Source organism: Leptonychotes weddellii, chromosome 15, assembly GCF_054177405.1.
Source record: "Leptonychotes weddellii isolate Sample4059 chromosome 15, ASM5417740v2, whole genome shotgun sequence".
Taxonomy (NCBI): Eukaryota; Metazoa; Chordata; class Mammalia; order Carnivora; family Phocidae; genus Leptonychotes; species Leptonychotes weddellii.
Genome location: NC_138383.1, coordinates 17,715,992 through 17,728,800, shown reverse-complemented (window position 1 = coordinate 17,728,800; position 12,809 = coordinate 17,715,992). Strand labels below are relative to the sequence as shown.

At 53.9% G+C, this 12,809-nt stretch overlaps 3 protein-coding genes across 10 annotated transcripts in view; all 3 read left to right on the top strand.

The window, feature by feature from the left end:
• RAMP2 (receptor activity modifying protein 2) lies at nt 1–1,885 on the top strand. Of its 2 annotated transcripts, none has more exons than XM_081804945.1 (4): nt 1–268; nt 705–770; nt 1,106–1,298; nt 1,428–1,885. In XM_081804945.1, the coding sequence occupies exons 1-4, from the start codon at nt 169–171 to the stop codon at nt 1,681–1,683; spliced, it is 615 nt and encodes a 204-aa protein (XP_081661071.1). In that variant the 5' UTR covers nt 1–168; the 3' UTR covers nt 1,684–1,885. The 2 variants fall into 2 exon arrangements, with proteins under 2 accessions (XP_081661071.1, XP_081661072.1); XM_081804946.1 differs by having other exon boundaries at nt 31–268; nt 1,190–1,298.
• Nucleotides 1,886–2,030: 145 nt separating this feature from the next.
• VPS25 (vacuolar protein sorting 25 homolog) lies at nt 2,031–10,141 on the top strand. Of its 3 annotated transcripts, none has more exons than XM_081804943.1 (6): nt 2,031–5,132; nt 5,566–5,711; nt 6,410–6,463; nt 7,188–7,276; nt 8,027–8,102; nt 9,505–10,141. In XM_081804943.1, the coding sequence occupies exons 1-6, from the start codon at nt 4,987–4,989 to the stop codon at nt 9,615–9,617; spliced, it is 624 nt and encodes a 207-aa protein (XP_081661069.1). In that variant the 5' UTR covers nt 2,031–4,986; the 3' UTR covers nt 9,618–10,141. The 3 variants fall into 3 exon arrangements, with proteins under 3 accessions (XP_081661069.1, XP_081661070.1, XP_006750578.1); XM_081804944.1 differs by lacking the exon at nt 9,505–10,141 and adding an exon at nt 8,472–9,302; XM_006750515.3 differs by lacking the exon at nt 2,031–5,132 and adding an exon at nt 5,156–5,351.
• A 1,084-nt stretch (nt 10,142–11,225) lies between these two features.
• WNK4 (WNK lysine deficient protein kinase 4) overlaps nt 11,226–12,809 on the top strand; it is a 15,002-nt gene continuing 13,418 nt past the window's right edge. For 4 of the 5 annotated variants that reach the window (XM_081804933.1, XM_081804935.1, XM_081804932.1 and 1 more), the window contains exon 1: nt 11,227–11,921. In XM_081804933.1, coding sequence (XP_081661059.1) covers nt 11,304–11,921 — 618 coding nt within the window. In that variant the 5' untranslated portion in view covers nt 11,227–11,303. Of the gene's footprint in view, nt 11,922–12,809 lie in introns of all 5 variants that reach the window. The other variant, XM_081804936.1, reaches the window with a different exon arrangement.

The following is a 12,809-nucleotide window of genomic DNA, read 5'->3' as shown; positions in this document are numbered from 1 at the left end:
CCTCCAGCCCGCCGGCCCCGGGCGTCGCCCCCGCCCCCCACGTGGCCGCAGCCGTCCCAGCCCCTGCGAGGAAGCGGCGCGGCTTCCTGGGGCTTGGGCCGGGTATATAGGCGCCCCCGCCCGGGCCCGGCTCAGCGCCACCGCCCCTCCTCGCCTGCTCGCCGCGCGATGGCCTCGGTCCGGGCTGAGCGCGCCGCCGGCGGCCCGCGGCTCCCTGCGACCCGCGCCCGGCGACCGGCTGCGCTCCGCCTCCTCCTCCTGCTGGGCGGTGAGCGCTGCGCCCCGGGGCCCGGGTGGGAGGCGCGGGAGGCCCGGAGGGGAGGGGGGCTGGACGGCCGAGGCCGAAACGGGCCCTGGGGTGCGGGCGGGACAGCGCTGTCCTCGGACCGTCCCCGGCCCCACTTCGGTGAGGGCTCAGCGCGAGCTGCTTCCCTCTTGGAGGAACCTGGGGTGCCGGGACCCCGCGGAGAGGTCTTGGGAGGTCTGGGGCTGGGGAGGAGGAAGAGGATTTGGGGTGTAGATGTGAGTGGGAGAGAGCTAGTATCAGACCTCTCTTCCAGTCACTGAGGCACCCCTTGGGGGCCTGGATTATTCCTTTTTCTCTTCTGAAAGTAGCCCTGACTTCCTAGGGTCTCAGATCCCTCCTCCAGACTCCACTGCTTAGATCCCGCCATCCCACCTCCCTCTCCCATTTCTGTTCACAGCTGTCCTGAAGCCCCAGGAGTCCCTGGCTCAGGTTCCTCCCACTGAAAGTAGTTTGAAGACAAAAGGTGTGTATTCCATGGCTCTGGGAGGGTGGCCTAGGGCAACGAGAGGAGAGCCAGGTCGGAGGGGAGGGTCCCTTTCCCACAACCCCAATTGGCAGCCCATTAAACCCCCCTTCTGTTCTCTCCTGGGGTTCCTTGTGGTCCTTCTCCCTCTCATCCCACATGACCCCCACCCAGCTCTGAGCTGGCTCACCTCACAGGTGGGTTAGAAGACCCCAGAAAAAGTGTGTGGATGTCCTTGTGGGGCTGGCACATGGAAGGCATTAACATTTTTCTGAACTGAGACTCTTTCCTTGGAAAACTTTCTGAGACTCTCCTGGTGTTTGCCATGTTTGAAGACAGGAACAGTGGAAATACCTGGACCCGAGGGCTTGGAGGGAGGGGCAGGGGTGTGGTCAGTGTGAAGCAATCTGTGCCCACAGAGGACAAGATGGAGAACTATGAGAGGACTATCCAGTTTTGCTGGCAATCTTATAAGGAGCAGATGGACTCTATCCCCAAGGATTGGTGCGACTGGGCCATGATTAGCAGGTAGGGGCAGTGCCTGGCAGCTTGGGCCAGGGGTGGGGCCTGCTCCTTGTGGGTGGGCCTTGAGTGAGTGTGGGGCATTCCCCTCTCTGGGCCCAACCCATACTCACTCTAGTCTTCCCTTACTCCCAGGCCTTATAGCGACCTACAGTATTGCTTGGAGCATTTTGCAGAAGTATTTCACCTGGGCTTCCCCAATCCCCGAGCAGAAGAGATCATCTTTGAGACTCACCAGATCCACTTTGCCAACTGCTCCCTGGTGCAGCCCACCTTATCAGACCCCCCAGAGGATGTGCTCCTGGCCATGATCATAGCCCCAATCTGCCTCATCCCTTTCCTCGTCACCCTTGTGGTGTGGAGGAGTAAAGACAGTGAAGCCCAGGCCTAGGGTGGTGTGAGCTTTTCTTCGCAGCCATCTTATCCTACTCCTTTTCCCTGCCACCACCAGGTCTCTGTTCCCCTCCCTGCCCTGCCTCCTTCTCTCACTCCCATGCCCACCACAGATCCTTGGACTGGTGGAAATGGAAACCCAGTGGTGTCATGGCATAAGTTCTGTAATCTTCAAAATAAAACTTTTTTTTTGTACTGTCCCCTCCCCATCCCAGAATTTCTGCCATTCTCACAGCTCTGGGCCGCAGAGCTGGAAGAATCTGGATAGCAGCACTGTTTTGTTCACTTGCCTGCTCCCCACTATCCCCCTCCCCCCACCTGAAGGCCACCCCCTCCACTGCTTCCTCCCAAGGCTGGGCCTTTCCTGTCCTTATCCAAAGCCAGCACCAGGAAACATACAGGAAAGAGACTCCCTTCCGGTCTGGACAGCAGCTGGGGAGGTGTGGGGGGAGGGGCAAGGGTGGAATGTCTGCTGTGACTCCTGCAAGAAGGAAGGGGGACCACCCAGGAGCTCCGAATTTTCCTCTTCTTCATGCCTCAGTTTACTCCCAGGGCCTGGGAATAGGAACCGTGATATGACCAAAAAGAGTCCATCTCTAAGGACCTCAGGACTGAGGGCAAGGGCAGTGAGGACTTACTCTACTAAGTTCACCACAGGACTCCCCTTCCAGGTCCCTGGCCTCATCCTATGTTGTCCTGGACCCTGGGGGTGTGGCCTATAGCCTGGCAGCACACTGCCCCCTGGTGTCCACTAGAGCTAACAGCCAGAAGATGGACATGATCTGGAAGAACCTCAAAGCTGAGGAGACTGGACCCTGGGATCAGACATCTGTCATCTCCATAGCACTCACTAGTTCTTAGCTGGAACTAAGTCAGCCCTCAGCTTCCTAAGCCATACTGATACTCCCTTAAGACACCTTCCCACTTTCTAGGGACATACCTAGTCTCTGAACTCATTATTTCATATACACTCTTACATGTTCCCCAGACAGTGAGGCCCAGTTGTTCGACAGAGGACCTTAACCTCCAGTTCTTCCAGATCATCAAAGATACAAGAGAACAACTTTGTTCTCCATAAAGACACCTATTTATTCTTTATGGCACCTGGAGCCTCTTCAGGGACTTTTCCTTCCCCCCCCTTGCTGAAATATTTACCTCTCTGAGAACATGCATATCCATTTCCTGGGACATGCCCGTCCATTCCATAGATATATACCTGTATGCTTCCTAGAATGTATCTATTCACCCTCTGAGACAGACTTCTCTTCTCAGGACATGTCTGTCTCTCTAGAGGCATGTCTGTTTCCTAGGGCATTTTAAGTTTTCACCTGAGATAAGTCTTTCCTCTGTTTCCATGAATGCATTGGTCTTCCCCAGGGATATATCTGTTCTCTTGTTGGCCCATATTTGCCTTCCTGTGTTTTACTAATATACATCAAGGGCATGCTGGTATAAGATACTGTGTATGGTATATTTTATTGGAAAAATAAGTTAAATAAGGCCTAGTTTCTGCTCTCAATGGCTTCCATCTAATAGGGCAGCTGACATGTATACAAACAAAAGCAATGGAGTGTGTGATGAGAGTCATGCAAGGGATACAAACCAAATGTTATCTAAGTGTAAAAAAATGAGGGGTCACATCTAGCTGAGGTGTGATCACAAGAGGGTGATTGTGGAGTTAGTATATGACTAGACCTTAAGATGGAGTGCATTTCCCCTAGGGAAGAGAGTAAAAAAATAGGGGTGAATTAGGAAATTGTTGTAATATTCCAGGCTTGAGAAAAAGAGGACATGGGCCAAAGGAGTGATGAATGAGGAAGTAGAAAATAAAAAGTAGGAGAGATGATTAAAAACAAGGGAGGGAATCAGCAGGATTTGGAAATGAAGGAGAGGAGAGGTTAGGGCTGACTCAGGCTTTGAATCTGAGTTACTAGGACAATGATGGAAGTAATGATAGAAAATGGCTATTAGGAAGAGGAGCTGGCAAGAAGAAAAGGATGTACAATATGAGCTGCCAATAGAACAAGCTTTTATGTCCCACAGAGAGTTAGAAATGGGAGGGGTGGTGGTGGTGGTGGTGGAAATACAGATTTAGGAGTGTTTTGCACAGAAATGCCAAGTGAAGCCATGAAAAGGATGAAAGTTCTCAAGACAGAAGGTGTATTGAAAAGAAAGCTGAGGTTAGAGTCTTAGGAAATACGCACATTTAAAGAATGAGGGGGAAATGAGACAAAGAGAAAGATCAGAGAGACAGTGGCAGAACAAGGATAAAGCAGTGCCATGGAAGCAAAGGAGATAGTGCCCTTTGAAAGAACATTATCAATTGAATGGTTCATCCATTCATGCAACAGATATTTGCTGGGCACTTTGGTAGATCGGGAACTGTGCACAATGAAGGATGGACTTGAGTGGGGGAAAGGTTAAAGATCAGATAGGAAATTGAGAGTGTGACAAAGTCAAGGAAACTGTACATATTTTCAAATACGGGTGACCTGAGCATGTTTGTCAACTAGGGGAGAGGAGCCAGAGGAAAAGAAAAGAGGGAAGATGATATACAAAGAAGTCCTAGAGGCAGTTGGAAAGGAGAGGTAAGAAGATATGCCAAAGGGTTGGTCTTGTAAAGGAAGAGTGACACTTCTTCCTTTGAGTCCAAAAGAAAGACGTAAAAGTGGAAAGGAATTCTTGTGGGAAGAATCAAGTGTGGTGACAGACAGAGGAGGAACGATCAGGAGGTTCAAATGCTTGGCCTCAAGTTCACAAAATAGGAAGGGAATTCTGCAGAGAGAAAGAAGATGGAGACAGGTGGAATGACTTGATGAATGGAAACATTTGAAGAGTTACCTGGAGGGATGTGACAGGGAGTCAATAAAAGACAGTGCTGGGCTGCACTGAGAGCCCAGCAGTGAGGTTAGTCAGAGAACCTGGGGCTCAGCCAGCATGTTCTGTGGTTTTCTTCCAGTAATACAACTCGGCAGGAGTGGGGGGAGGGGTAGAGGAACAACAACCCTGATTTGTTAAGTGACAGCAGGTAGGCAAGCAAGGGGACAGAATGGGGTAGTCTAGGCTGGGTAAGGAGTCAAATAAGACCAAAATGGGTCTGGGGACTTGACACTAGAAAAGTGAGGACGTGAGAGATAGATGGCTGTGGTCAAAGCGGGCAGCTCTGAATCATGGAAGCCGAAACTTTTCCAGCGATAAAAGGTACAAATGTGCTCCTACGGGTGCTTCAGGAGACCAAGGAATGGTGCGCTCGAAGGACACAGCAATTGAAGAGACTGGGGAATTGTGAGGTGTTTGTTAAATGCAACTGACACGGATGTTAATATTAAAAGCAGCTGAGCAGAGGGGAAACAAGCCTAGGCAGTTCTACTATCAAACTGTGCCGCTTTGGAGAAGTCACTGCCCTTCTCTAGAGCTGAATGAGAAGACTTCTCGGGGCTCTAAACGGTAAGGATTTTTAGGATAATGGTAAGGGACTGGCTGATCAGCAGCATCCCTCCCGCCTCTCCGAAGAGGCGTCCGGAACCTTTCTGCTGTGCTTTTTGCCCGGACGTGCCGAAGCGGAGGCCGGAAGTCCTTTGCCCGGAGGTTCCGGGTTTCCTGGGCTACTACAATGGCGATGAGTTTCGAGTGGCCGTGGCAGTATCGCTTCCCGCCCTTCTTTACGTGAGGCTCAGACCCCGAGAAGCCCCGCTGCGCCTCCCTCCCCTGCCCCGGACCCCGGGCTCAGCCCTGATGCTTCAGATGGGGAGGGGGAGAAAGGACCCGGTCGCCACCACCCTCAGTCTCCCACTTTGTCCCCCAGACGCGCCTCCGGCAAGTGCTGCCTCTCGCTCTCTCACGCCCTCTAATTCTGCGCCCCACCCCCTTCGCCCGGCAGGTTGCAGCCGAACGTGGACACTCGGCAGAAGCAGCTGGCCGCCTGGTGCTCGCTGGTCCTGTCCTTCTGCCGCCTGCACAAACAGTCCAGCATGACGGTGATGGAAGCTCAGGAGAGCCCGCTCTTCAACAACGTGAAGCTACAGCGTATCCTCCCTCAGGCTCTTCCACAGCCCACACACATGCACTTCCACGCTTTCCCACATGCCCAGATTTCACACCCCGCTTCACCCACCGTAGTCAGATTCCCACCCAAACTGGACTTGGGAAAGAGCTAGTATGTGTTAGCTGACTTCCATTTTATCCCCAAACCCCAATGCAAATGCAGCCTCAAACCCTCTTGTCCTAGCCAGTGACAAGTACCCAGGTGTCATTCAGGTCTTAGAATCTCTGCCCTGAAGCCAAGTCCCAAGCTTTTCAACCCAAGCCCTTTTGACTCTGAATCTCCTGTCCTCTTACTGAGTGAAGCTCAAACTCTGATACTACCTTTAGGAATTTTCTCCACCTACTCTCTTCCTCCCAGGAAGTAAAGGTCATTTGTTTTTGCTGCCTGATTCATACCTAAAGTATCTGTGGAGAAAGTCTGAAGGAAGGAGAGAGGACAGAGGGTGACAGATGATAGTACTGTTCATTTCTAAAGCTCTTCCCTTTAATTGGACTAGTTTTTTCCCTTCCTCCCCCCAATATCCAGGAAATGCCAATTTATAGCCTGTTGGGGAATTGCACATATATGTATGTGGGAGGGAGAGGAAGGGGACAGATGGTTTTCAACATGACACTGGCCCTGAGAATTTTTATCCCACCCAACTCAGTCCATCAGTGCCCTTCCCTTAACTTTAAACCAGGGAAGCTCCCTGTGGAATCAATCCAGGTTGTATTAGAGGAACTAAGGAAGAAAGGTGGGTTCAGGTCCTCAGATTTCCTTATTTTTCCTCCTGCTTGGGGTTTTCCTGAGGGCAGATTGGCACAAGTTTTTGCTTTTTTTTTTTTTTAAGATTTTATTTTTTATTTATTTAATTTTTTTGAAGATTTTTTTATTTATTTGACAGAGAGAAACAAAGCGAGAGAAGGAACACAAGCAGGGGGAGTGGGAGAGGGAGAAGCAGGCTTCCTGCTGAGCAGGGAGCCCGATGTGGGGCTTGATCCCAGGAGCCTGGGATCATGACCTGAGCCGAAGGCAGCCGCTTAACGACTGAGCCACCCAGGCGCCCCTTTAAGATTTTATTTTTAAGTAATCTTTATAGCCTATGTGGGGCTTGAACCCACAACCTCAAGATCAAGAGTCACCCACTCCACAGCTGTACCAGCCAGGTGCCCCACAAGTATTCGCTTTTAACAACGTTTTTCTCTCCCCTCGCTTGGAGCCCATAGTGTTCTGTGCAGTAGATAGTCCAATTCCCCGGGTCCTTTTTCCCTATTGGTATTCACCATTGAAATCTCTCCATCTGTGTTCTGAGACCTGGAGACAGGTAGAAGGAGAATTGGTGCATTGCAGATAGTAATAATAAAACAGATCTTGAATTTCCGTTCCTGAAAGCTGAGTCTCTTCCACTGTGTTCCACCTTGGTTTTGCCTTCTGTCCCTTCTTAGCATAAGATGCTTTCATAAGTATCTGTTTCGCAGGGAACCTGGAGTGGTTGGATAAGAACAAGTCTAGCTTCCTGATCATGTGGCGAAGGCCAGAAGAATGGGGGAAGCTCATCTATCAGTGGGTGAGACTATTCTGCCATGGTGACCCATGGCAGAGAATCGTATCTATGTTCAGCAGATACCTGGTGTTCCCAGGTCTAGACTGAGCAAAGTGGGAAGGGGCAAAAAGAGGAAGTATACGTCTTCCAGGCAAGCCTCTTTCAGTGACTCAATTTCCCTGGCTGTATAGAACTTCCCTGCCTTTGACTGTAGGAGGCGAGAGGCTACATGAGGCCATGTTTGGAGAATGCAGTGCTGGGAACCATGAGTACTATTGTTGGCTGGAGTCTCTGGCCACAGAAGATAAATGAGGAAAGGAAGGAAAAAAAAAAAAAAAGCCTGGGGCCCTTCCCCCTCTGCGCCCTTTGGGGTTGTCTGCCATATGAATGAGACATTCTGAACCGGTGTGGGTGTGGGGGCAAACTCTCTGCACCACAAGCCCTAAACTTTCCCAGGGGAGAGAAGAGGGGAAGAAGCATCAACAACCCAAATATAACAAACTCATGCCACCTATTCCTGAACAGGAAAACAGAATGAGAGGTCATTGCTCAGACATGTGAAGGCCTGTGGTTTAGTGGTTCCGTGTATGTGTGTACACGTATAAATATAGCACCTATGGGGTTTGCGGTGTTTAGGCCACTCCTGCTGGGGTGACAGTGAGCCCGGGTTTGGGAATAGGTGCCATTCCTGGGTCAGATAGGTGGAGCTGTTGAGCTCACCTTCTCCCAGGAGATTTCCCGTCCTTATTCAATGCCTGTTTTCTGTGTCCATAGGTTTCCAGGAGTGGCCAGAACAACTCCGTGTTCACCCTATATGAACTGACCAATGGGGACGACACAGAGGATGAGGGTAATGCTTCTCCCTTCCCCCCAGTTTTGTCATCTGAATCCTCTCCAGTCCTTGTTTGACCGTTAGACTTCCCATCCCTGCCTCTGAATTCTAAATACTACATGATACAAGGCCTCTTAACCCATGTCCAAGGTTTCCCTAAACCACCTGAATTTATATGCAAAATACTCCCAGGTTTTGTCTGTGGGGATGTATGTGCATTTTTCTAGGGATAGAGTCTATATTAAAAGATTTTCAAGGGCATCTGTGACCCATGAAAAGTTAAGAATTACTGGTGTAGATGCCAAATGAGGAGCTGGGGCGGGAGATTAAGCCGAAAATCTCATTCCTTGCTGAGACAGGCCTTTCTTTCACCCTTTATACTTATAGAGGGCTCAAGATTTGTGGGCATCAGCTGAAGGGATTGGGCCAACACCCCCATCCCCACCCCCAGGCCTTTTAAATACTTAGGTTTCTGGCCAGGCAAGGATTTGTATACTGTTTGATTTTTACATAGTGTAAATATATTCTTAGCTCTTTTATCTCTGGCTTCATATTCTGATCCCCAGGATCACCAAAAGTTCCAATCTCAGCTGGGGAAAAAAGGGCACCTCCCCTTTCTGCCAGGCCCTGGCTGCCATAACAAAGTTTAGAGCTCTTGGCTGTTCCCCCCTGCCCTGCAGGCCTCTGCTTGCTACTCCCACCATCACCCCATGACTTCAGTGCTGCAGCCTTGCCCAGCCCACCACTCATGCTGGGCAAAGCTGGAGGCTTCCTCAGAAGGCAAGCTCCCTGACTCAAGAGGTAGGCCCCCGTAGGGGGTGAGGTGTGCGAACCTGTTAGGGCTTGCCACCTGCTTCTCACCTCTCCCTGCAGTATCTTGCCATATCTCCAGATACTCAGCTGGCCCTTGGCTCCCAGCCTTGTTCCTTTTAACTAGGAAAAGGCAGATACCCATGCTGGACTTTAACAGTCTCCTGGTCAGAGGTATGGCTACACTTCTTTGTGTTAGGACAGGTGCTCCTGATGGGTACCAGTGTGCAACTAGGGTCAGAATCCAGTGACAAGGACCTTGACCTTCCTAGGCTTCACTGTCCCCCACTCTGTGGCCCACAAGCAGGTGGTGTCATTCTTGTACATCAGACACATGGCATGGGGGTGGGGGATACATGTGAGGGTTGAGTCTGACAGAAGAACCTGGAAGGGGAGAATAAGCATGAACTCTCATTGCATGCTGACTCAGGCTTTCTTCCACCCCTTACTCTGAGGAGTTCCCAGGAAGGGTTGACGGCAGCTGCCGCAGTGTAGATGGCACACGGCCCCCCTAGCCTCGAGGTCTCAGCTTCCGGCTAGACTCTTCTCCTCAGGGGCCTGGGGCCCCCAGAAGCTGAGTGTCCCTGACTGCCCACCTCTCCCTATCCAGAGTTCCACGGGCTGGATGAAGCAACCCTCCTTCGGGCTCTGCAGGCGCTGCAGCAGGAGCATAAGGCTGAGATCATCACCGTCAGCGAAGGCCGAGGCGTCAAGTTCTTCTAGCAGACACCTGTCTCCTTTTACTTCTTACCTCCCACCCTTCCAGGGCTTTCAAAGGGAGACAGACCCAGTGATCCCACAGACGGGATCTGTGACTCCACCAGACTCAAAAGGGCTCCAGTCCAGGGATGAGGCTTCCCACTTACTCCGTGTGTGTGTCTCTGGGGAAGGGTGAGGCTGAGGCTGAGGCGCCGGGGAGAAGAGATGTGCTTCTCTTTGCCCCACCTCCTCTCCCATCCTAGACTGTCCCTGAGCCAGGGTCTGTAAACCTTTAACTCCACATGTGTTCACACACGTAAGTACACACACACACACGCCTGCACAAGCTTCTGTCTCTCCGCCTTCCCACCCCCTTAGCTGCTATTGCCTCCCCTCTCAGGCTGGTGCTGGATCCTTCCTAGGGGATGGGAGAAGCCCTGGCTGCAGGCAGCCTTCCAGGCAATATGAAGATAGGAGGCCCAGGAAGGGGCCTGGCAGTGAGAGACCAGGCTGGACACTGATTTATGATATTAAAAAGCTCAACCCCACTTGCCTGCCTGCCGTTGGAAGTTACTACTGGAATGGGCATGGGGAGAGCTGCGAAGCGTTGCCCCCTGAGTGAATCCCAGCCTAGGAGAGGGGAGAGGCCTTTGGCCTTTGTAAATGAAAAGGTCCTCCAGTGCTGGCAGGCTCCAGTGAGCCTGTGGTTTTACATCTGCTGGGTGGGCTGTGTGGGGGAGTGCTGATGGAGCACAGCTTGGGGACGGACTTTCTTTCTCTGAATTGGAGCAACTTAATGGCTTCCCCTTCCCTCACCATCTCCCCCCATGAAAGTCCTGAACCACTCTGAAGCCTCTCCCTCCATCCTTCTGGTCTGGGTGGGGTAGTTGAGGCCAAGGGGAGCTGAAGGGGTGTAAACCGGATATGGACTTTGGTTTATTGGGAACTTTGGCAAACAGAAGGAGGAAGGAGAGCCCACATAGCAAAAACAGCTAGTGTGGCCAGGGCCAGGCTGCGGCCAAGGTAGGGGAGGTGGAGGGTATGGGTGACCGGGTCCTTGGCTTGGGGGAGGGGCTTGCCCTGGGGTGCGCACACCCATCCCTGTGCAGCCTAGAGGGACAGCGGCTTGGGAGAAAACTAGACCGTTCCTCTGACCTATGTTTTGTCGGCCTGGGGCTACCCCGGGCAAACAGGAGGGGGTGGCGCTACCTTATCTGGGGCGTGCAGGCCGGTGGTAACCTTCCCTTGTACCACCCCCCTTTCTAGGGCCCGAGAGCCGCGGTCACGTTTCCTCTCCCAGTCCCAGCATCGTGCCTCCCCCACCCCCCGCTCCCAAACAGGTTTGCGCCCTCAGTGCGGGAGGACACACCTCCGTCTCGCACCCAGTCCGCCTCGGAATGAGCCTGCAGGCGGGTGCGCCTGGAGGCGAGGGAGGGGAGGGCCTGCGGCCGGGGGCGGGGCGGCTGAGGTGAGGGGCTGCGCACCCGGCTCCGCGCGCGCGCGGCTGGCCGCTCCGAGGGGCGGCCCTGGTGGGGGGGGGGGGGCGGTGAGGCCGGGGGGCGGGGCCGGGGCGGGGCTGCGGGGAGGGCGAGCCGGGGACTGGGGGCCCCAGGAGCTCAGCCAGAGCGCTGCGCACCCAGCCGGTCCGCCTGTCAGGCCGCCGCCTCTCCAGCCGCCCGGCTTACTGCCTTGCGGCGCCGGCCCTTCCTCATGCTGGCACCCCCAACCCCCGAGACTGCGGTCCCCATGTCCCAGGCGGAGGCCGACCTGGCCCTACGGCCCCCGCCGCCTCTCGCCGCCGCCGCCGGTCCGCCCCGCCTTGGGCCCCCTCCTCGCCGGGCGCGCCGCTTCTCCGGGAAGGCTGAGCCCCGGCCGCGCTCTTCCCGTCTCAGCCGCCGCAGCTCAGTCGACTTGGGGCTGCTGAGCTCTTGGTGCCATCCAACCTCACCCGCTCCGGAGCCCCCTGATCCTCCGGACTCCGCTGGTCCTGGCCCCGCGAGGAGCCCACCGCCTAGCTGTCCAGAGCCCCCCGAGGGCACGTGGACCGGGGGAGACCCCGTGAAGGCTGCAGACTCCGCGCGTCCAGAGCTCGCGGGCTCTGCAGGAGGCCGGGGGCCCCGGGATCCGCCGACAGTCCCCGAAGCCGCGGCTCGGGAGCGGCAGCGGGAGCAGGAGGAAAAGGAGGATACGGAGACCCAGGCGGTGGCAACGTCCCCGGACGGCCGATACCTCAAATTTGACATCGAGATTGGACGTGGCTCGTTCAAGACGGTGTATCGAGGGCTGGACACTGACACCACGGTGGAGGTGGCCTGGTGTGAGCTGCAGGTGCGGCTGGGCGCCCTTCTGTGGCACCTCGGGATGGGACCCTTTGGAGGTCTTGGGATGAGAAATCTGGGGGACGGCAGCAAGGGAGAGATCTATCTTTCCAGTCAAATGTCCAGACACTCCTGCCCACTCCCCTTTGCTCTGATGATCAATGGATCTGGCTGATTCTGGGCTGCAGAAGGATAAACTGAGGCAGAGGGTGTATGGTGGCTTCCTTATGGGTTTTGGACATTTTTTTAAAAAAGATTTTATTTATTTATTTGACAGAGACACAGCGAGAGAGAGGGAACACAAGCAGGGGGAGTGGGAGAGGGAGAAGCAGGCTTCCCGCTGAGCAGGGAGCCCAATGTGGGGCTCAATTCCAGGACCCTGAGATCATGATCTGAGCCAAAGGCAGACGCTTAATTACTGAGCCACCCAGGCGCCCCGAGTTTTGGACATTCTAACTTTAAAGTCTCTATACTCAACCCTGAGAGTTGGAAGATACGATGCAAAATCGGGTAGGGAGCCAGTTCAGATCTGAGGGGTGACTGGCCCACCAATCTCCTGCAGTGGTTACTATCTCTTCCTTTCCCTTTCCTCTTAGTCTTGAGACCCTCAGTATGACTCTGGTTCTCCTCCTCCTTCACCCTGAATCTTTGCAGGGTAGGAGGCTGGGATGATGGAGGCCAGGAGCTGGGGCAGGATCCTCTCCACTTCCAGAAGATTTAGAGCAGTGGTGGCAGGATGGGGCCCTCCCAGGCCCCTTCTGGAGCAGTCAGACTTCTAGACTTCTCCATAGCTGGGGAAGGGGGAGACAGAGAGCTCCAGCCCTGGCCTCAGTCCAGTCCTGCTCCTCATCCCACTGTCTACCTGGGCTTTCCCTTCCCAGACCCAAGGGCACTGAAC